The following is a 20,374-nucleotide window of genomic DNA, read 5'->3' on the forward strand; positions in this document are numbered from 1 at the left end:
GATGCCATATGTTACTTCATTTTTCTTTCTAGGCAAACAAACAAGGCAGAACCACTCGACAAATTCGCCTTTGTTTCTTTTAACTGTAGCATTGCATATTTCCAATTTAATTTTAATAAAAGCATTCGCAAAAGGTGATCCTAACTAAAATGACATGGCTGATGAATGTTCTTTTTCCTTAAAAAACGACTCTCTTTGATAAAGCAGCTTAATAGTTTAGTTTAATTTTGAAAGAAAAGTGCTTCCCGCGTCGGACTTTTTCTTCAAGTCGGTGGGCCTTTCTTATTTCATGAGTTGTCGTTGTGATGCTTTTTCAAATCCACTTGGATCATTGCTTTTGACAAAAGTGAATCTATGGGGTTAGGGTTTCCTTAGTCACTTACGTGATGACATGCCGTGTTAGACATCAATACCCACTTAAATGAGAAAGGGCCCATGTGGAATTAATGTTGGGAACTTGAAAAGTGACATTGTGAACTAAAAAAAAAGTTAGGGTTTAGGTAATTTCTACGTACTTTTTTCTTGAGAAAAAAGTTAAGTAGATTGAATATATAAAAATTTATATAAAGTGAACAAGATATCCACAAGCTCTAAAACCAGTCTAAAAATTTATAAGTAAAAAATATTTTTTAAATGAAAGTTTTTAATTTAGAAGAACTACAACAGTAACATAATGAACATATGAAATAAAGGCAAAAATAATTTCAAAAGACGAAAGCTATTTAACTTGTTTCTATATAGTAGTGTATCTAATTATTTCTAAGGGTGGTTATTTGAATTCATCAAATTTCTCTCTACACGTATTTAAAAAATAAATTCATTATTAAAAATTTAAAATTTAAAAATCTTAAAATTACCCTTCACTAATCACTTTCTATCTCTACCTTACAATTGCATATTTTCTCCAATCTCATATTTTGTAAACTAAACACTCAATTTCACTCTATTTTAAATCCATATTTTTGACTTTTCGTAGTATATCATCATCTATAGTGATACCAATTATTTACAGTTAAAAGAATATATTTGAATGAATTAATTATAAATTGTGAAATTGAGATGAGAAAGGAAAGAAAAGATTGATTAATAAATTTTTTTAAAAATTATCTAGATAATAAAATCCTAAATTAAAAAGGTGTAAAGAATAAATTTGTGGGTTCAAATAGTTCTACCCTATTTCTAAACCACCGAAGATAATTATTTTAAAAGTTGTTACAGTACTTAACCCACCCAAAGTCCGCAGCTGCCACAGTGCAACACTTCGACACAAGCCTTTAGGGTAACAGTAATATAGTAACATCATTTTGTCATTAGTGCGTTTATTGAATAATTTTCGGTCCGACAGAGGCCAAAATATATATAGGTTGCAAACTTCAAAGGATTTGTTGACATTCCTTCATTAATCTTATAAAACTTCTCATTCTTGCTATTATAATAAAGGACAAAATACAATCTAAATATATCTTTATGTTTTGTTTTTTTTAAAACCCAAGTCTTCTCTTACAAAACTCTTTACCCGCACCAAAACCCAGACAAAAGCATCATACACTTTTTTCATTTTTTTTTTGGCTTTTGGTCAGAGAAATTGTTATTTTAAATTAGGGTATTTTTGAAATTAAGATGAATGTTAATAGGGGTTTTTTTTTAGTATTGTTTAATGGAGCTTACTTAAAGATCAGATTTCCGTTTAATCACTTCTGAACTTTTTTTTTAATCAGAGATCCCTCACCGTTCGCCATAGAATAAATACAGAGAGAAAAATTCACTTCTTACCAGCAGAAAAAATGAAAAGGAATATGAGAACATCAAAATAATCAATTCTTCATCTCCTAAATCCTTAAAATTTGCCTCCTAATTACTCAATTTTCATTTTACCCTTTGTACTGCATCCATCAGCACAGCGTGCAACTTCTTGCTCTCGGGCAAGATACATTCCCTATCAAAAAGAGCTGACACAACGGCAACACCTTTAAGATTTGATACACCAATTTTCATCACGTCAGATGCATTTGAAATGCCGATGCCACCAATTGCAACCACAGGTAACTTGGAAGCCAAACAAACAGTTTTCAATCCATCCAAACCGACAGTGAGATTATTTGCCTTTGTGTTAGTTGGATATACTCCACCACAACCAATGTAATTGGCACCATCAATCCAAGCTTGATGGGCTTCTTCAGGTGTTTTGCACGATACGCCAATGATCTTATCAGGACCAAGAAGAGCACGGGCAGTACGAGCAGGCATGTCAGACTGACCTAGATGCACACCATCAGCATCACAAGCAAGGGCAATATCGATGCGGTCATTAATCAGCAGAGGTACTCCATGGACGCAACAAATTTGAAGACATGCTTTCGCTGCTTCGAGAAAGCCCCTTGTGTCAGCATCTTTCTCTCTGCAAAAGCAAGTAAAAATGAAATCAACATCACACTGAGTACTTTTATTTGCACATAAATACACATCGCAGATGCTATTAAGAGCTAATGCAGCTAAAAAGGTGATGAACTTTCAGAGACAAGGCAACATCTCAAGCATTGAGAAACGAGTGTGCACAAAGAGAGAATAGTTTTACTCCACTGATGATCCTACTTATTTCTGTTTGAAAAGAAAAATAGAACTAAAGTGTCACATATTTCAGCAATGTAAAACATGTTTTGTTTTAAGCTAAAAGAGAAATATGAAGGTTGTTTCAAGATGGGAAGTATTATCTAATTTCTGATTAAAAATCACGTTGTCATAAGGAGGGCATTATTATTCGAGGGTAAAATTAAGCATGTACTCTCTCTAGCCAAATAAATGCACATTATATTGTTAACAGTAAGGGGCACAGAAACAGCAAGTCATATGAATCGTGTGAAAATTTTAAATATACAATGCTAGGTAAAAACGTAGGAATACAATCTAGCCAGCATATGATAAAAACTATGATCAATTAAAAGTCAATGGCCACAGAGTGTAGATCTTGCAGATCTCTTCGATTATTTGGGTGAAACATAAACTTAACAGGCATAATCTTGGAACTAAGAGAAGCCTGAATGAGAGAGCATTTCTATAGGAACAAACCTTAATTGAATAATGGTAGCACCTCCTTCTAAGGCAGCTTTAACTGCATCCGTTATAGAACGGCCCCACTTCTTGTTCGTCCCTGAATCTGTGACAGCATACAAAAATAGGTCACTTGGATTGAATGCCTCCGCTCTATGAGACTGGTGAGAAGTACTTTTAAGTCTCAGCAGGTGGTCAAAGGGCCCTTGAGGCCCACTTCCAATTACAATGTCTTTGCTGTAATCCAAGGCTGTTTCAACGAAACATTTAGCCACCTGTCAAAAGTCAAATATATGAGAATTGACATGCTGAGTTTCATCATTTCAAAAAGAAATTAAAAATGAAACAGAAATACATGGAGAGAGATAGAGATGGAATTAGGAACATGATTGGTCACATAAATAGACTGTTACGTGAATCTTAGTGGTTCACGCAAAAAGACATCATGTGTTGGATCATCAAAGCACATGTGTTGGAGCAAACTACAATAAAGTGCTAAAATATCCAGGCATAAAATTATGACAGAAGAGTGCATCCAGTATGTAATTTGCCCAAGGGTAGGCAAGAAGAAAACTTTAAAAAATTTCAGGAAACATCAAACAAAAAATACATGCTATCGGAGCCAAATATGAATTCATGTTAACTTTTTATCATAAAATTGTAATAAAACTAAGATTTCAAAAAATATATTTATAGACCCACAGTATATGACAGCATTCATACAGATTTGATAAACGTGTAATTTCTAGGTTCCAGTTTAGAGCAGTTGTCTGACCGTCCAAAAGTTTGCAAGTAGAAGCTAAAAACACATTATTTGACCATTTACTTCCACTGTCTTATAGTGAATAGTAAGGGATCCTATGTACAGCAACAACAAAGCTACTTTTGTCATTTCTCCCTACATACTTAACTATTCGAGGTTAGAAGAGAATTAAGAAGACATTTACAGAAACAATTACCTTAACAGCTGATAGCATTGGAGAACCTTTTGCTAGCTCAGCTGCTATACACGACGCCAAAGTGCAACCAGTACCATGAGTGTTACGAGTGTTTACACGAGAAGAACGCAGCTCGTGGAAGTCCTCACCTACAATAATCGAAAATATTTGAGACTGCTGTTAACATTAACCTTTCACAAACACACATAAATACAAGGAATCTGATTTTGGCATTCCTCAAGAATTAAATTGGGCGTAAGCTTACCGTCAAAGAAAATATCAACAGCATCGGATGAATCAGGCAGGTCACCACCTTTGACAAGCACAGTTCTGGAAAGTAAAAATCAACAGTACGTTTAAGCACATTGCCTGTTTATCTAGGACCATATTTTCTAATTTTTATTTTATTGTGTTCATTCAAATATAATGTATAGTTATTCCAACAAAGATTCAGCCCATGAAGCGGAATCAGAAACACAAATGCATAAGAAACTATAGACTTTAATGTCCTAGAGGAACTGAAAATTTATGACAATCAGGGTAATGTGTAAAGTAACATGCTTTAGAAAATATCTATATACAACACGGCTACCCCCTTCCCCCTATTCTTTTTCTGAAGTACTTAAAATTAGTGAAAATTAGATATTATTTTGACAGCAGCTGCATCACTTTGGCCATTTGAAAGAAAGCTGCAACATAACTTAAAATGACATATTCTGTGTCCTATTAATTAAAACAACTTGAGAAAATATAAACACCAATTGTACTACGAAGGCGAATTTTATCATTTAAAATTTATTATATCCCAACTAGATTGCATCTGGTAAACCATAAATCAAATGCAATGCTCAACTATGATACTAATGCAAGAAAGAAGGGGGAAAAAAATGTACATGTCAAACATTAAGCTCATTGATCAATTGTAAAACTAAGCAATCTAATTTGATAAATATTAGCAGAAAATTACCCCTTTTTTCAAATAAAAAAATAAATAAAGAAAAAATATTTTTTTTTAGAAAAAATAATTTTTTTTTTTTGGTTTCGCAATTAAATTTATCGTAGTGACCCCAAGGATGAAATTCAGAGAGAGGGGAGTGTATGAGGTGGCATTAAAGGCTTAAAGTCATACATTCTATAACTTCTGCAAGCTTCAACAAACTACTTGGAGAATGATGTTTCTGAAATGTTAAACGATCTTTGTAATGCATATGAAAGAAATTGGTATTGATAAGAAATAATTCCATTACTAGCAATTTATCTTGGACAGTAATCACCAAAGCAATTACCAAAACTGATAGTAGCTACTCCATTTGTAATGAACAATTTGAAATTTTGTATATAGATAGCTCTGTAACCTAAATGAATCCAAGATCAATGCCTACACGACTTATTATTGGAGAGAAATATAATAAAAAAATTTTGCACTAACCGTGGGCCCAAATTGTGTAACAACTTTGCAGCAGAACACATGTCTGCAACAGTAACCACTTGCATACCACCAAGTAAAGCAGATGCCTCTTTTACATTAGGGGTTACTATGTCAGCCATGGGAAGAAGATTCTCACTGCATTCAGAAATAAGAAGGCAACAATTACCAGGCCTTTTCCATATGGTTTCATATGGACATGTTCAGCTATTAAAAACTAAAAAAGAAAAATAGCAAGATTAAAATAGCTGCTGCAGTGTGTATACAGAGCAATATTGACAAATAATTCTTTTGGTAGGCATAAATGCAAGTTATGCCATTGTGATTGTGAAAAAGGTTGCTTTTCAAAGAAGACCTCAAAAGCTACTGCAGTGTTTCTTCTGTGGCACATTAGTCAAGGTAGTTTTGACTGAAGATAAAATTTTTGACGGGAACAGCAAGGAATGCAGCGACAGAGAAAGGCGCTTGAAAGGAGCAATGGTTGAAGAAAGTAGGAAGGGGTCCTTAAATTTTATAAAGATAGGAACTAGACATATTTGATAAAAAGAAAAATGTTCCGACTAAATGAGTTAAAATCTACAAACATCAAAAGTAAACAGAAAAATGTCCAAGTCGCTGCTGAGTTAAAACAACTAAGTATACACAATTGGCCTGGCCGTGAGTGTTATGTGTTATGAAGAAAAAGAAGATTTTACATACCGAAGCCCAGTGATAGTGGAAGGGCCAGCCAGCACGTCCCCACTCGTAGATACCATAACAGGATCAACCACCAAAGCTGCCTTCAATTATATGACGAAGTTAACTTAAAAAGCAACAAAAATTGCAATCACGAAAACAAACCATTCAATTTTACAGCATACCTCGAACTGGAAACTCACTAAGACTCTGAAGAAGAACCTTGGCTAGGTCAGTAGAAGGTAGCATGCCTGTTTTCACCTAGAAACAGTTCATAGTTAGAAGAAAAAACAAGCAATGAATTATGTCTTCAGCATTCATATAATATTTCAACCAATTCAAATAACTGAACCATAATAATTACGACTTATTTCAAGCAATAACTTATATTCTTCTTCCTTTCTATTTAACTGTACTAACCGAGAAACTGATTAATCAATTTAAAAAAATATAATTACAGCAATCAATTATTTGAATTACCACATCAACTTGCATATCAGAGAGCACGGACTTCAACTGAGCCGCGACAAAATCTTCAGGCACAATATTTACACCCTGGCAATCAGTAAAATATAATCAGAAGAAAATTATCAAATTAACTGCCATAAAATTGGAGAATAATAAATAAATAAATGAAGCTTTTTTAAAATAATAGAAGAAAGAGAAAGCAAAACCTGAACACCAGCAGTGTTCTGAGCGGTAACGGCAGTGATAACGGTAGAACAATAAACTCCACGAGCGGCGCACGCTTTGAGATCGGCTTGAATTCCGGCGCCAGCGCCGGAATCGGAGCCGGCGACAGTCAGAACGTGTGGAATTTTCATCTTATACTGTTCTGTCGTCGTCGCCGAAGCAGCACCGCAATCGTCTTGCATTGCGACAAACGTCCGCGTTCCGTACCTTGAATTTGTCAACTGCAAAGCTCTCAAAAGTCAAAACTCTAGAATCCTGAAAAATTTAGAGAATAAAATAAAAAAAATTAAAAGTTTAGAAAGGTAATAAAAGATAAGAATATTGATAAGATTCTATCGATGATATATATTGAGCGACTGCTAGAGTCTTTATTTAACATTTTAGAAAATAAAAATTATTATTGTTATTATTATTATCACTGTTATTATAATTTTTTTTTTTCCATTTACCTTGTGGAAGAAGAAGAGACTGGAAGGGACAATAGAGCAGGCCATGTGAAGCTCGAAAATGAGAGCTTTTTCAGCTTTCAAATGCGTTTGGTCAAAGCAGAGAGATAGATTTGCTATTCCAAGGGTAAAATGGTAAATTAAGCATTGTGTTAACAGCCTTCGATAAAAAAAATGATGGACTTAATTAATTGATAATAAAAATTTCTGCTAAATAGTCTTTTTATTGAAACAACAAGAATTTTAACGTAAATGATCTAAATTTTAGGATTTTTTTTCATTTGGCTTTGTGAGAAGAAATTTAGACCGAAAGTTTTAAGAATATATTACTTAAATTCTTATTAATTATTTTTTATTCATTCAAGTTCTTAACTTAATTTGATAAAAGCATTATGAGGAATTGCATGATTTTTTTTTAATTTTCAAATTCTAATTCACTTAATTAGAATTAAATCGAGTTGAATAAATGAATACTAACAAACCTTCTTAGTTTTAATAAAGTGATATTTATTACTAAATGAAGAGGTAAATTGAAAATTTTAAAGATAACAATAAATTTTTTTTGATAAGACAAAAAAAGGCCTTGATAATTTTTTTTTTATTTTTTAACTCGATAATTATTTTTTCAAAAACGAGACCCAAAAAAAAGAATATACGTTGTCGTTTTAACACAATTGAGTACAAGCCCGTGATTTCAATCCTTTAAGCGCAAATAAGGCAAAATTGTCCCGCCACTCGAGACCGCGCAATGTAAATTTTGAAAACCTGATACTCACTCACTATTAACACACTCTCTCTTTCTCTCTTTTCGCACGCCGCCGGTCACCGAACGTCACACGCTATTGCCGGAGCATATCGTCTACAATGCCAAATTCAAAGGTCAGTTAAAATCCATTTTGAATCAATTCTATCACTTGCTGCTTAACCAAAAACCAAAACAAAAAAAAAATTCATTTCTAGGGTTTCATTAGGGCGCGTTCGGGTTTTTGTTTTTGTTTTTTCTTTTTGAGTTGCTAACATGCATGTAACTGACGGTGCTTATAATATAGTTGTTCAATTTTGTATGCTTTTATCAATAATGTATTTGATTAATAAGTATGACAATTGTGCTTGAGTTGTGTACAAAAAGCGTAAGATTTTTTTTTTCTTTTTTTGGTTCTGTTTTGATTTGAATGTTATCTGTTGTTTTGTTACTTAACATATTGTCTTTAGTTATATTTTCATATTGTTAAATTCTTATCTAAAACTCAGAAGTTTGGGTGTTAAATACTTTTAGAGTCAGTTTGATGAAGGGATTTTAATGCGTTTATGCTTGTATTTGTATCTTCATTTCTGGTTGTTTGGGTGTACATTAAGCATTATTAGGTTAGTTTCTTACCAAAACGCTTACAAACTTTTGATTGTAGTGTAATTAACAGATGTTTTCAAATTTTCCTTGTTTTTGATGTCTCTCTATTTTCCTGCTTGGTGTTGAGAAAGTTTTGTGTAGCAGGTTTCTTGACACAGAAATGGCTTTTCAGCCAAGAATTTGTTGAGCTATGACTGGGTGAAAACATGAGGTTAAAGCAGCATTCGTCTTCTATCTATTTCTAGTGCCCTGTACCGATCATTACTATTATTATTTTTTTCTTTGACTAATTATTTGTAGTTGATATGAAGTTGGAGCAATTTCGGTGATGGTTACAATTGCGGTGCCAAGCTTCCTAAAGTTAATTGGTTGCAACATGCCAACGCACATGAAAATTTTTCACACCAAAATAAGTTCTTGACTTCAAATTTTCTTTTCTCCTTAGAAACACAAAAACCACGTGCTGAAGGAGCAATGGGTGCAAGGTCTGTTATAATCATATACATGAGAATTTTCATTGTATGGAATTAGTTCCTTTTATTCCTTTTGTTTCTTTTTTGTCCATTTCATAGTTCATGGCATACATTTATTTTGCTATATACTGGAGTTGAATGGGTTTCATTGAGAACCACAAATTAATGTGCTGAAACTTGGCTGTAGATGTTGGATCCTAGGTCAGTCAGTGATTTTGATTAAATGGAGAAAATGCTGTCCAATATAGTAACTCAATCTCATGATTGATTATCATCTATAATTCGTTGTTGCAAACTCATTATCACGCCCACTTTGCTTCATAACTTATCAGAGAATGATATTGTCATCTAAGAAACAGCCACTTACCATTTTTCTTGAATTTGGAATTGCTATTTCTTTTCTTGCTAGCTTGGCACCTTTTGTCTTTTAGCAATTGATTCAAGAATTACAGAAAAATAATCTTTACTGGATATGTCATGCTTAAAGGGATATCAATCTGTTCATATTTATTTTTATTTTTATTCATATTTAACCACACAATTCATTCTTCTGACTGAAGGCTTTTTGTCTTTAAGGTTAATGACAGGTCAAATTCAGAATTTTCCTAGATTACACAGTGCTGAAGTTGAAAAGGTAAAATTATGCCACGTCATTCTTCAGCAGTAGTTTATACTTTTTGTCTTTCATGGGTTCCAATTCCAACCATATTGCTTCTTGATACTTGTCAATGTGCTACCATTTTCAAATTCAATGGCAGTAGTATCTTTTTTACTACATTTTCTACTACCATAAGCTTTCTCTGCCCTGCTTTTTTTTTTCCCTCGATCAAATTTCCTATAAATGATGTGTACTCAAAATAATGAATAGTCATATAAATATGTATGTTGAAACTTGTATCCAGTTCGTAGAGATTCAGAGGTAGATTTTACTGTAATTTTATCGATTTAAATGTTGCTTTTTGCAGGCTTGGCACACTCTTTCCAGTCTTCAGATATCTCGCAGGAACTACATAAGACCTGGACTAAGTACTCCAGTTGAGCATTCTGATAATGATGCATCACATAATGTCAGCAGAAGAGCTTCTTTACAAAGCTCATCTGATGGCAGTAAATTTTCTGAACCCATGAATAACCGTCAAAAGGGCAGTCAAATCAATTTCAATGTCAATGAACCTGCAAGGTGTACGGGCAGTTTTCATCTGTCTAATAATGTCAGAGACGCAGGGGCTGGAAAGGGTCTTAGGGGGCAAAATGAGATTAAAGCATCAGTTGTAGCCAACGCTCATTTTAAATTTTCTGATGGATTCGGCAATCACACTACAGAGGCTGGCCAAATAGATGAGTCTGCAGAAGTTTTGGCTAATAAAATAGACGATGATGAAATACTCGAGGTAACTCATATTACTTGAGTATAGAATTAGGCAATGGGGTAATGCAAAGTACAAACCGATGGAGTCAGTTTGACTTTATCAGAAGCCATTCTGATTGGAATGGTTAAGTATCTGGATGTAGTCAACCAGAAATAGTTTTTTACTTTGTGAATGCGTTCTGGTTGATTGTACTGGAAAATTGTATTACTATGTTTCAACTTGTATATACTGTTTTCTTATTGCACTTCATTTAATCAGTTTGGAGCCTTTCTTGTTCATTCCGGCTTTAAATTTGATAAAATTGAGCAATCCTTCTGGATAAATTATGGAGGTGCTATGTTTTGATCCAGTCCAAAGTCAAATTTATGTTGTAGTTTTCTTCAAATGGATGTTGATTTTTCTGCATGCATCTATCATATGCATTAATTTCGTGTTTTTGTTTCAGACTATCGATGTAGACCAAATTGTCATGGAACACTACCACTCTAGTTGCACCCCTAAGCCGTCGATTTCTAGGCTTCCGCCCATAACCCCGAATGCAGGTAATGACAAATTTGCTAGGCAAGATGAGACTTGTTTACCTCCTGAATTATGCTCGATCTGTAATCATGGATGTAAGGTATGTATGTTTTTTGAATAGTTCCTATTGTAATTCTAAGACTGCTGTTAGTTTTATATGCCTGATTTTGGAGATTAATACAGCTAGGACTATGCCCAGAAACATCTAGTCATATACAAGATATGAAGGACATGTTGATTGCCATATCAAATGAACTGCTTGACAATGCAACCAACCTGAGTCCAGCGCAGACAGAGAAGCTTCGCCAGGAGAGGTTTCAGGCATCCTTTGTCTTTGTGCACTCTTCTTTCATTGTCTTTGTTTTTCTTTTTTGAATGTTTAATTTTGATATTTTCAGTGGAAAAAATTATAACTATAAAATTTATAGTGAAAAAAGAGAAGGAAAAGAGTAGGCAATCAGAACCCATAGATCAGAAAGTGCTGTTGGATATTGTACATTTCAAGCATAGTCTTATTTGTAAAATTACTCTGCAACTTGAGGGGTTAGAATTGTGTTTTATGCCTGGGCATATAATCGCTGTTAGGTTGCAGCTGAGCAAGCAGATTCAGCTGCTCGAGGGGTACCGTCAGGCTGAGGAAAGACAAAAGTCGCATTTTTCTGCATCAACAACTCGCACTTATCAATATGAAACCCCTCAGCCAGCTGTGCTCAAGATAGATCCCATTAGATTTGATACCCAGGTTCATCTATATAATGAATCAGAAGGGTATGGAAACTGGAATTCCTCGTCAGTTTCATTCTCTTCTGTGGACAGGCTTGGTGTTTCATCATATCCTGTTGAGAGGGAACCATTCATACCTAAAATTATTAAGGTTAATTATATTGAAGGCTCAAATGACCAAAAGTGGAGCAGTCGGGATTTCCCATGGACAAAAAAGCTGGAGGTATGTCTCTGAATTATTGTTATCTTCTCTCTACATTATTTGTCTTGATTGTGGTTTGCCTGCTTCAACTTTTAGGCCAACAACAAAAAAGTTTTTGGAAACCACTCATTCCGCCCCAATCAGAGAGAGATCATAAATGCCACCATGAGCGGACATGATGTTTTTGTTCTAATGCCAACTGGAGGGGGGAAGAGTCTGACGTATCAGGTGAATTAGCTTATCTTCTGTTATGTTCTTCTTGTTTGGACATCATTTACTAGCTTTATTACCTATCTCTATAGCTTTTTCTGTCTCAGTTTACGGTTGTATTCAGTTATACACTTAGCTTGTTGACCAGCTTGGTGACTAGAAGAACTATCAGTGCCTTACAGCATTCTTTAGAATAGTCTTAGACTAACAGGACAATGATTTTTGTTTTTTTGGGAAAAAATTTTCTGAGTTCTACTTTTATTGGAAAAATTTTCTTTAGAGTTTGATACTTCATTAATACTAGGATATAGACCTTTTTATATTTGAAACTATAAGATTTGACACATTTGTTCTTTTCGTCTTGCAGCTTCCTGCTCTTATATGTCCAGGTATAACGTTGGTAATTTCTCCTCTGGTGTCACTTATTCAAGATCAAATAATGCATCTGTTGCAGGTAATATTTGCTGCGTTAGTGTTGTAAATCACTTTTTTATCATTAGCTTCTTATCTGGCGACACATTATTCCCATTGGTTTGCACTATAGGCAAATATACCTGCTACTTTCCTAAGTGGCAATATGGAGTGGACTGAACAACAGGAAATTCTTAGAGAACTTAACTCTGATTATTGCAAATACAAGCTGTTATATGTCACTCCAGAGAAAGTTGCAAAGTAAGTGTTACCTATATCAATTATGATGCTGCAAATGCTGTTCATTAAGTCTAATAATTACTTCTGCACCATTACTTGTATTATATTGCTTTGAAACCAGAGAAGCACCAGATGTGTACAACTTTATTATATTTATAGCTGACTAATGCAGAGTAAATAGACGTTTATAGTAGTGCCAGATGATAAATATAATATATCTAAGAGCAGATGAGTAGTAGCTGGTTTAGAGCTTATTTTGGGAATGAAGTGCTGCAAATGTTTTTTTTTTCCCCTTTTCTTCTTCTTCTTCTTATCATTATTCATTTTTGCTTTATGCGTACATAATTCTAGAGATCTCTTATGTATTTAGCAAGCAAACTCTATATAATCTGCAGCCTCATGTAACTTGTATCAAGGAAATATACTTTTGTCTTTTCAACAGCTTGTACTCTAATTGGCCCCATCTGTATTTGAGCTGGCTGGCTTGTCAAATATTACTCTGTTATAAGTTTATCTGATGAACTTGTTAGGCAGTTGAGTAAGGAAGGTATGATACAAGATTGATCTTGGATGTCATTTTGCCAGAATACATTATTCTGGAATTTCCTCTTCCCTTCATAAACCAACCCCTAGGCCCTAAGCCTTTTAACATGTGGACTTTGAAACTCGATCGTATAAATTGACTTGTGCCGTTCTTGCATACTAGTAGTTCAATGGGATCATGAAAAGCTGATATTGGTTATGTTTGATCTTTTCCAACTACCAACTCATATGACATGTTCTGTGGTTTGACTGCAGAAGTGATGTTCTATTGCGACAATTGGAGAGTTTAAATGCCCGTGAGTTGCTTGCGAGGATTGTTATTGATGAAGCTCATTGTGTGAGTCAGTGGGGACATGATTTTAGACCAGACTACCAGGTTTTGGTTTGAACTTTAAAATCCTATTCCATTTTATGCCATAGATTATTAGCTGTTTTACGGCCACCGATCTTGTTAAATGTCCAGGGTCTTGGTATCTTGAAACAGAAGTTTCCAAATACTCCAGTGTTAGCTTTGACAGCTACTGCAACAGCCAGTGTAAAAGAAGATGTTGTGCAAGCTCTTGGTCTTGTTAACTGCATTATTTTCCGCCAAAGTTTCAATCGCCCTAATCTATGGTAAGTTTTCAATGAAGATGATCTGTCCTTGGATTCTGATATCATCACTCATTCTGGAGAATCACAGGTTTTCAGTAATACCCAAGACAAAGAAATGTCTGGATGACATTGACAAGTTTATTAAAGAAAACCACTTTGATGAATGTGGAATTATTTATTGTCTTTCAAGGATGGACTGTGAAAAAGTTGCTGAAAGGTTACAGGTTGGTCTTTCTTATGGTCACTTTTTCCTTCTTAAGGAGTTTTATGTTGTCTCATTAGTAAGTGGTTTTCCAAAGCTTATCATGATTGCTTACTATTTGTTAGTAAAGGTCCCTTTTAGTTTCCTGCATCTATGCTAGTAGCGTGAGATGCTAAACTCTTAGTTTCCTACATCTATGCTAGTAGTGTGAGATGCTAAACTAGATTGATGTTGAAGAGGAGCATTGTTATTTGTCAAAATTGAATCAAGAATCTCATTTTCAATATGTAATATCTTTCTCAACTTTCTAGTTAGAGCTTTGGTGGTCGTCAAATGTGCACGCTATATATCGTATAATAGATTGCATGTTATTATGTAGCTACTAAATGTGGAATTTTGAAATAGACAAAAGTAAGATGTTTGTAATTCCTGGTATTATGATAAGCCAAGATACGGATGCAATTTTCTAATGCCAGAGGAAATATCTTAATATTCCTGCTGTTTCTCCTTAATTTTGTATGAGTTCTGCCTGGACGTTGATAGTAGTCTTGTTGTGCACATGATTTCTGCTCTTGTTGCTGTTTAATAAACTTTTAGTAAAAGTTCTGCTGACTGATGTGCTTGCTTTCTTGGATCTGTTTTCCTTGATTAGTTAATTGTTAGTGATTAGGTGGAGTCGCTATTATCTTGCCCTTGTACATATATAAACTTCTTAAAGAGTGACTTCGTGTACTTCTTGTGGTGTGAGTAGATTCCATCTATGTTCATTGACTGATAAGCATCAGCATTAGAAATATAAGCAACTAAAAAAGTAGCTAGAACTTCAAGATCTATGATCTATATGATTGCATGGTGATATAAGAAAAATGATACTTTGGTTGTTGATGAGTTGTTAACCATCTGATTGGATTTCATGCAATTGTTTATATGCTAAGGGTTAATGTTTTCACCATGCATGTTTGTAAGCACGTGCACTAACAAGGGCTCAGATGGATGAGTGCACAGATATATGTGTCCAAATGTTCTTCAAGTCAGTAGTTGGTATAGATTATTTGTCCTCTATTGCTTTAAAAAATTGGAAATTGCTTTATTTAATTTTTAATTGACAATTGTTGGGATTCAAATAGTTAATGTTGAATGGCTCAGATTACTTTTCTTAGGGCCTGAGATGTTGAATGCCTCAGATCACCTTTGTTGTTTCATTTTCTACATAATTTGCTTGAACTTAAATTTTTTGTCATCAATTTTAACTCAGATGTAATGGTGTTCGTTATTTGCCTTTCATTTTCCATTTTTATGTTCGTATTCAGATGCAAATTGTTTGACATTGTCTTGGCATCTTTCTTTCTTTCTTTTATTTTCTGTTCATTTTTCTTTCATTATACTTCAAACATATGTTCGCTTAAGATAATGCATGCATTGTTCAGGAATGTGGACACAAAGCAGCTTTCTACCATGGTAGCATAGATCCTGCACAACGTGCCTTTGTTCAAAAACAATGGAGCAAAGATGAGATCAATATAATTTGTGCTACAGTTGCATTTGGAATGGGTATCATTGATGGCTGTTGACTGATGCTTCTATTGGTTGATTTATGAAAATCATTAGTTACTAATACATGTATTTTACAGGTATCAATAAACCAGATGTTCGCTTTGTAATTCATCATTCTCTACCAAAATCTATTGAAGGTTACCATCAGGTAATTACTGAGATAGGTCATTGTTACCTTCGAAAACTGGTATTTTTGAGTCAATACTTGATAATTAATATATTGCTGAGTAACAAAGTACTGAAATTATCATGATCATTCATTATGAGTATTATGCTTTTACCATGTTTCAGGAGTGCGGTCGGGCTGGTCGAGATGGTCAGCGTTCTTCTTGTGTGTTGTATTACAGTTACAGTGACTTTGTAAGTCAGTCCGACCTTGCTAGTGCATCTTGTTGTTTCTTGCTAACACTTCAGTTTGATGGATGTATGTTAGTTTTCATTTGGACATTTGATAATGCCAAACATGCTGACAGCAGCAACTTCTATTTTATTTATTTATTTTCCTTTTTGCTCTCTAATTGTTTGTTCTATTCTTCACTTTATTGCTTGCTTATACATTTCCATCATTTTGCAGATAAGAGTCAAGCATATGATTAGCCAAGGAGTGGCTGAGCAAAGTCCATTTACCCCTGGACATAATCGTTTCAATGTGGCAAATTCTGGGAGGGTACTGGAAACAAATACTGAAAATCTTCTAAGAATGGTAAATGATATAAAACTTGTTGCAATTTCCATCATTGTCATCCTTCTAATTTGAATCAGATATGTAATGAATAATGGTTTTAACGTTTCAGGTCAGTTATTGTGAAAATGATGTTGACTGTCGACGTCTACTTCAGCTTGTGCATTTTGGAGAAAAATTTGATAGTGCACATTGCAAAAAAACATGCGACAATTGTTCCAAGATTAAAAGTTTTATTGAGAAGGACGTAACTGATACTGCAAAGAAATTGGTTTGATACATTCTTTCTCATTTCCTTTTCATGTAGGAACAATTTATATTGGATTTGAGTTATTTTAACATTCAGTTGTAATGCTTTTCCAATCACACTTTCTGTACATGTTTATTAGGTTGAACTGGTGAAATTAACAGGGCAGCAGTTCTCATCATCTCATATTTTAGAAGTCTTCAGAGGTTCCTTGAACCAATTTGTATGTCTAAAGAATAAATTATATGCTTGGTACCGTTCTTTCAGTTACATACAACACCAATTCCAATCTGCCCTACCTCAAATTAAACATATTCCCCACTGCAAGAGTTAAGCTAACTGAGCCATCCTTTGGGGATATTATATCCTTGACGCTTGGCTTGTTTTCTTTCTTGTAGTGTTGTCTTCCTTACATCTTTTTATGCCAAAACTAGGTCAAGAAACACAGACATGAGACTTTGAGCCTGCATGGAGCAGGAAAACATCTTGCCAAAAGTGAAGCTTCCCGCATATTGCGTCATCTTGTCATTGAGGATTTTCTTATGGAGGAGGTGAAGAAAAGTGATGTCTATGGATCTGTATCATCAGTATTAAAGGTACTTCTAGTTGCTCCACATTTTTCGGCACTATATTGTGAAAAGTGATCATTGTAGTTGAGAACAGGGGGAAAAAATGCTTTGCTGATCTTTTATTTGTTTTTAGGTGAATCAATCCAAGGCCCACAATCTCATCATTGGCAGGCAGAATGTTGTATTAAGGTTCAAACTTTTTGTCAACTCATTCCTTGCTTTATACTGAAATTACAGTGATGAATTTCACTACTCATGCAAATATTTTACTGGAATTGTATATAAGATTCCTTCCTCTCAATGGAGGTTCAAATGCCTTTTCCTAACCCTTGATTCTTTTGTCTTTCTTAAAGTCTACTGTTTGTTGTCCCCTGAAACAGCATAAGGCTTTTCCTTTTCCTTTTTTTTTTAACTATAATGTTTAGACTTGACATCGGGAAATAGCAACCAATTTTAACTCTGCACTTGGTTCAATCAAATTCTTTAATCTATTATCATTGGAATTATATCAGTAGCAAAAGCTTTTAGTTTTCCAGTCAGATATCATAGCTGCCATGCACGCTTGGTTTTGATACTGATATCTGATGTACTTTGCAGGTTCCCTTCTGCCATAAACTCAACTAAGTTGAGCAAATCTGATGTGACCCCTGCAAAAGGCTCGCTTATGTCTGGGAAGCTAAGTCCTTCAAGGAATGACACTCCTTCCCAACCCCAAAATGAAGTAGATTTGGTATGTTGTCATTTGTATCTTATTATTAACTGCTTCATGAGATCTATTTGCCCCAGACTGCCTACTCCAACTTTTTTTTTTTGGCTTGATATGACAACAGAATCTCTCTGCCAAATTATATTCTTCTTTGCGAATGCTCCGGACTCTTCTTGTGAAAGAAGCTGGGGAGGGGGTCATGGCATACCACATCTTTGGGTGAGCTCTAAGCTATTCTTTGATCATTTTCACTTTCTGAATATGTTGAGATGTACATGTTACAAAAGTTTGAATATGTTTCCTGGTATTATTTTCTTGTAAGTTGCTATTTTTCTTTGATATGCCTTGATGTTTGCATTCTCTCTTGCTCAGGAATGCTACACTGCAGCATTTAAGCAAAAGGGTACCCAGAACAGAGGAAGAACTACTTGAGATCAATGGCATTGGAAAGTAAGTTCTGCAATTGGGTTATGTTAATAGCTCAAACAAACTACTAATTTACTATTTTGGCTTCATTCAGAGCGAAGGTAAGCAAGTACGGTGTTCGGTTGTTGGAAACCATTGAATCTACCATCAAGGAATTCTACAAGACCGACAAAAACGGTAGTAGTAGCAATGACAGCAATGATTCAGGAAAGAGGAGAAGAGATGAAAACGAGGCTCCGAACTCAAACAAAGGTGATGATGATGACTTCACTAAATCCACTGCTCGATCAAAGAAAAGGGCATCTAAGAGTCAAAACAAAACTGTTGAGGTTATCAATCATAACGAGCCAGATTCTTATGAGTGCGTAGATGACCTGGATTTTGATGAATATGAATATGTTTATGAAATGAATGGCTCGACAACAAAGCCTGATCAAAACAATGGAGGAAGAGTCCTACCTCGGTGGTCAATGTTTTCAGAAAATAGGTAATCCTGGGATCATAATATGTTTGAAGAATTTATCTTGAAGAATTGTTGCAATGTTTGTCACCATGCACAGCTTCTTTTAGTTACATCCTTTTATCTTTGAACTCAAAGAAAAAAAAAAATTGTTGGCCAATTTGGAATTAGGGTATCATCTTTGTCAAGATAACAGATGATATCTTCTTTTGTTTACATTTCTAAGTTGTTAAATGTAAATGAAAAAGGCTTCATTTTTTCTGTGAAGTGTCTTGTAGCAAGTAGCTATGCCTTCTGTAACAAAAAACGGGAAACTTCAATTTCTTTTCCTTTGCCCAATGGGTGAAAAATGAAATGACAATTTCCTTACAAGATTTCTTACAAGAGTTTATATTTCTAAAAACCCAAGTTCATATGGAAACAAAGCAATGATGAAGCAATGCATAGGTTGATTTAGAAACTGAAAATTATCCTGAATTCTTGTTAATAAATTGTTTTTGACTGTTAATTCGTAAAACGTAATTACCTTCGTGTAAGCTTTTTTAAAATAATTATATTTTCGATTACTCGGTACTTTTGTAATAATTTGAAGGAATTGCAGCAGATACACCTTTATATTTTAAAAATTATCTCTGTACCCTAAAATTTGATTTTGCCAAAATTTTCATCAATACCCTTTAAAAGTTGATAGGAAATTACTAAGTTATCCTCATTTTAAAACACTTCAACTCAACCGACAGAACCTCTCCCTCCTTTTACTGAGTCTACTCAAACAAACAAACACTCATATCTACTGCAATTCTTTCAATTACCTTTACTCAAACAAACAAACACTTATCCTCTATTCTCATACATGCTAAATCGAATATCAACCAGTATCACCTCTGCAATTCCCTCACCAGCATCACCTCTACTTAAACAAACATCCATTCTCCATATATGCTAAATCGAACTTCAACACGAGCAAACTCAACTTGAGAAGGGGAAGCTGCCACAATTGAGAAAGAGAAGCCTAGTTCATTGCTACATAATCACCGGCGAGAGCTGATCCTTTACTGCAAAATGGTCAGAATATAACTAGTTGAGGTAAGTAATTCTCTATAATTAGTTTTCTTATTGATATTCAGGGAAAAAAAACAAAAAGTTAGGGATTTATATTGAAAAAATGGATTACTTAGTTGCGGGTCTCTCATAACATGTTTGAAAACAAATTTCTAGTTGTTTTGCTGCATGCAAATTGTGAAAAATTGATGGACTGTGCCGATTATAATTTTGTCATGTAACACACGATTTGGTCGTGCAAGGTTATGTAAAATTCAAGGTTATATATTACACGACCTTCATGTATTGCACGATTACACGACCTTCATGTATTGCACGATTATACGACCTTTATGTATTACACAATTACATGACCTTCATGTATTATACGACCTTCATGTATTATACGACCTTCATGTATTATATGACCTCAAAATTACGCGATTTTTTTTCATTATTGTTAATTCATTAGAATAACTTAGTTGTTTAAAGACTTAATTTTTGCTAAAAATTTATATTTGTTGCTATGCAGAAAATGTTAACAAAAAGTATTTAGGAAAAAATGAGGTGTAGGTTGTCTATCCACCGAAACTACCGAAATTGATCTACGTTCAAAATTAATGCAGAG

At 34.3% G+C, this 20,374-nt stretch overlaps 2 protein-coding genes across 4 annotated transcripts; one reads left to right on the forward strand and one right to left on the reverse strand.

Annotated features, from left to right (window-relative positions):
* Positions 1 to 1,685: 1,685 nt before the first annotated feature.
* On the reverse strand, positions 1,686 to 7,319 carry LOC18040554 (thiamine biosynthetic bifunctional enzyme TH1, chloroplastic). 2 transcript variants are annotated; one of them, XM_006431763.2, is made up of 10 exons: positions 7,230 to 7,319; positions 6,762 to 7,001; positions 6,568 to 6,642; positions 6,273 to 6,348; positions 6,112 to 6,187; positions 5,416 to 5,550; positions 4,252 to 4,316; positions 4,008 to 4,135; positions 3,067 to 3,323; positions 1,686 to 2,398 (listed from the first exon to the last, which is right to left on the reverse strand). In XM_006431763.2, the coding sequence occupies exons 1-10, from the start codon at positions 7,272 to 7,274 to the stop codon at positions 1,867 to 1,869; spliced, it is 1,629 nt and encodes a 542-aa protein (XP_006431826.1). In that variant the 5' UTR covers positions 7,275 to 7,319; the 3' UTR covers positions 1,686 to 1,866. The 2 variants fall into 2 exon arrangements, with proteins under 2 accessions (XP_006431826.1, XP_006431827.1); XM_006431764.2 differs by having other exon boundaries at positions 6,762 to 7,035.
* Positions 7,320 to 7,950: 631 nt separating this feature from the next.
* Positions 7,951 to 18,954, forward strand: LOC18040555 (ATP-dependent DNA helicase Q-like 4A). 2 transcript variants are annotated; one of them, XM_024184810.1, is made up of 26 exons: positions 7,951 to 8,105; positions 8,719 to 8,785; positions 8,886 to 9,059; positions 9,624 to 9,681; positions 10,013 to 10,438; positions 10,863 to 11,036; positions 11,120 to 11,250; positions 11,522 to 11,882; positions 11,958 to 12,089; positions 12,439 to 12,525; positions 12,616 to 12,743; positions 13,521 to 13,641; positions 13,729 to 13,880; positions 13,948 to 14,083; positions 15,489 to 15,612; positions 15,693 to 15,763; positions 15,907 to 15,975; positions 16,190 to 16,318; positions 16,410 to 16,568; positions 16,687 to 16,767; positions 16,979 to 17,140; positions 17,247 to 17,302; positions 17,711 to 17,843; positions 17,944 to 18,038; positions 18,192 to 18,269; positions 18,340 to 18,954. In XM_024184810.1, exons 2-26 carry the CDS (start codon positions 8,781 to 8,783, stop codon positions 18,734 to 18,736), a joined length of 3,639 nt encoding a protein of 1,212 aa, XP_024040578.1. In that variant the 5' UTR covers positions 7,951 to 8,105; positions 8,719 to 8,780; the 3' UTR covers positions 18,737 to 18,954. The 2 variants fall into 2 exon arrangements, with proteins under 2 accessions (XP_024040578.1, XP_024040579.1); XM_024184811.1 differs by having other exon boundaries at positions 9,020 to 9,059.
* Positions 18,955 to 20,374: the final 1,420 nt, after the last annotated feature.

The sequence above is a fragment of the Citrus clementina genome, unplaced genomic scaffold (genome assembly GCF_000493195.1).
Source record: "Citrus clementina cultivar Clemenules unplaced genomic scaffold, Citrus_clementina_v1.0 scaffold_5, whole genome shotgun sequence".
NCBI lineage: Eukaryota > Viridiplantae > Streptophyta > Magnoliopsida > Sapindales > Rutaceae > Citrus > Citrus x clementina.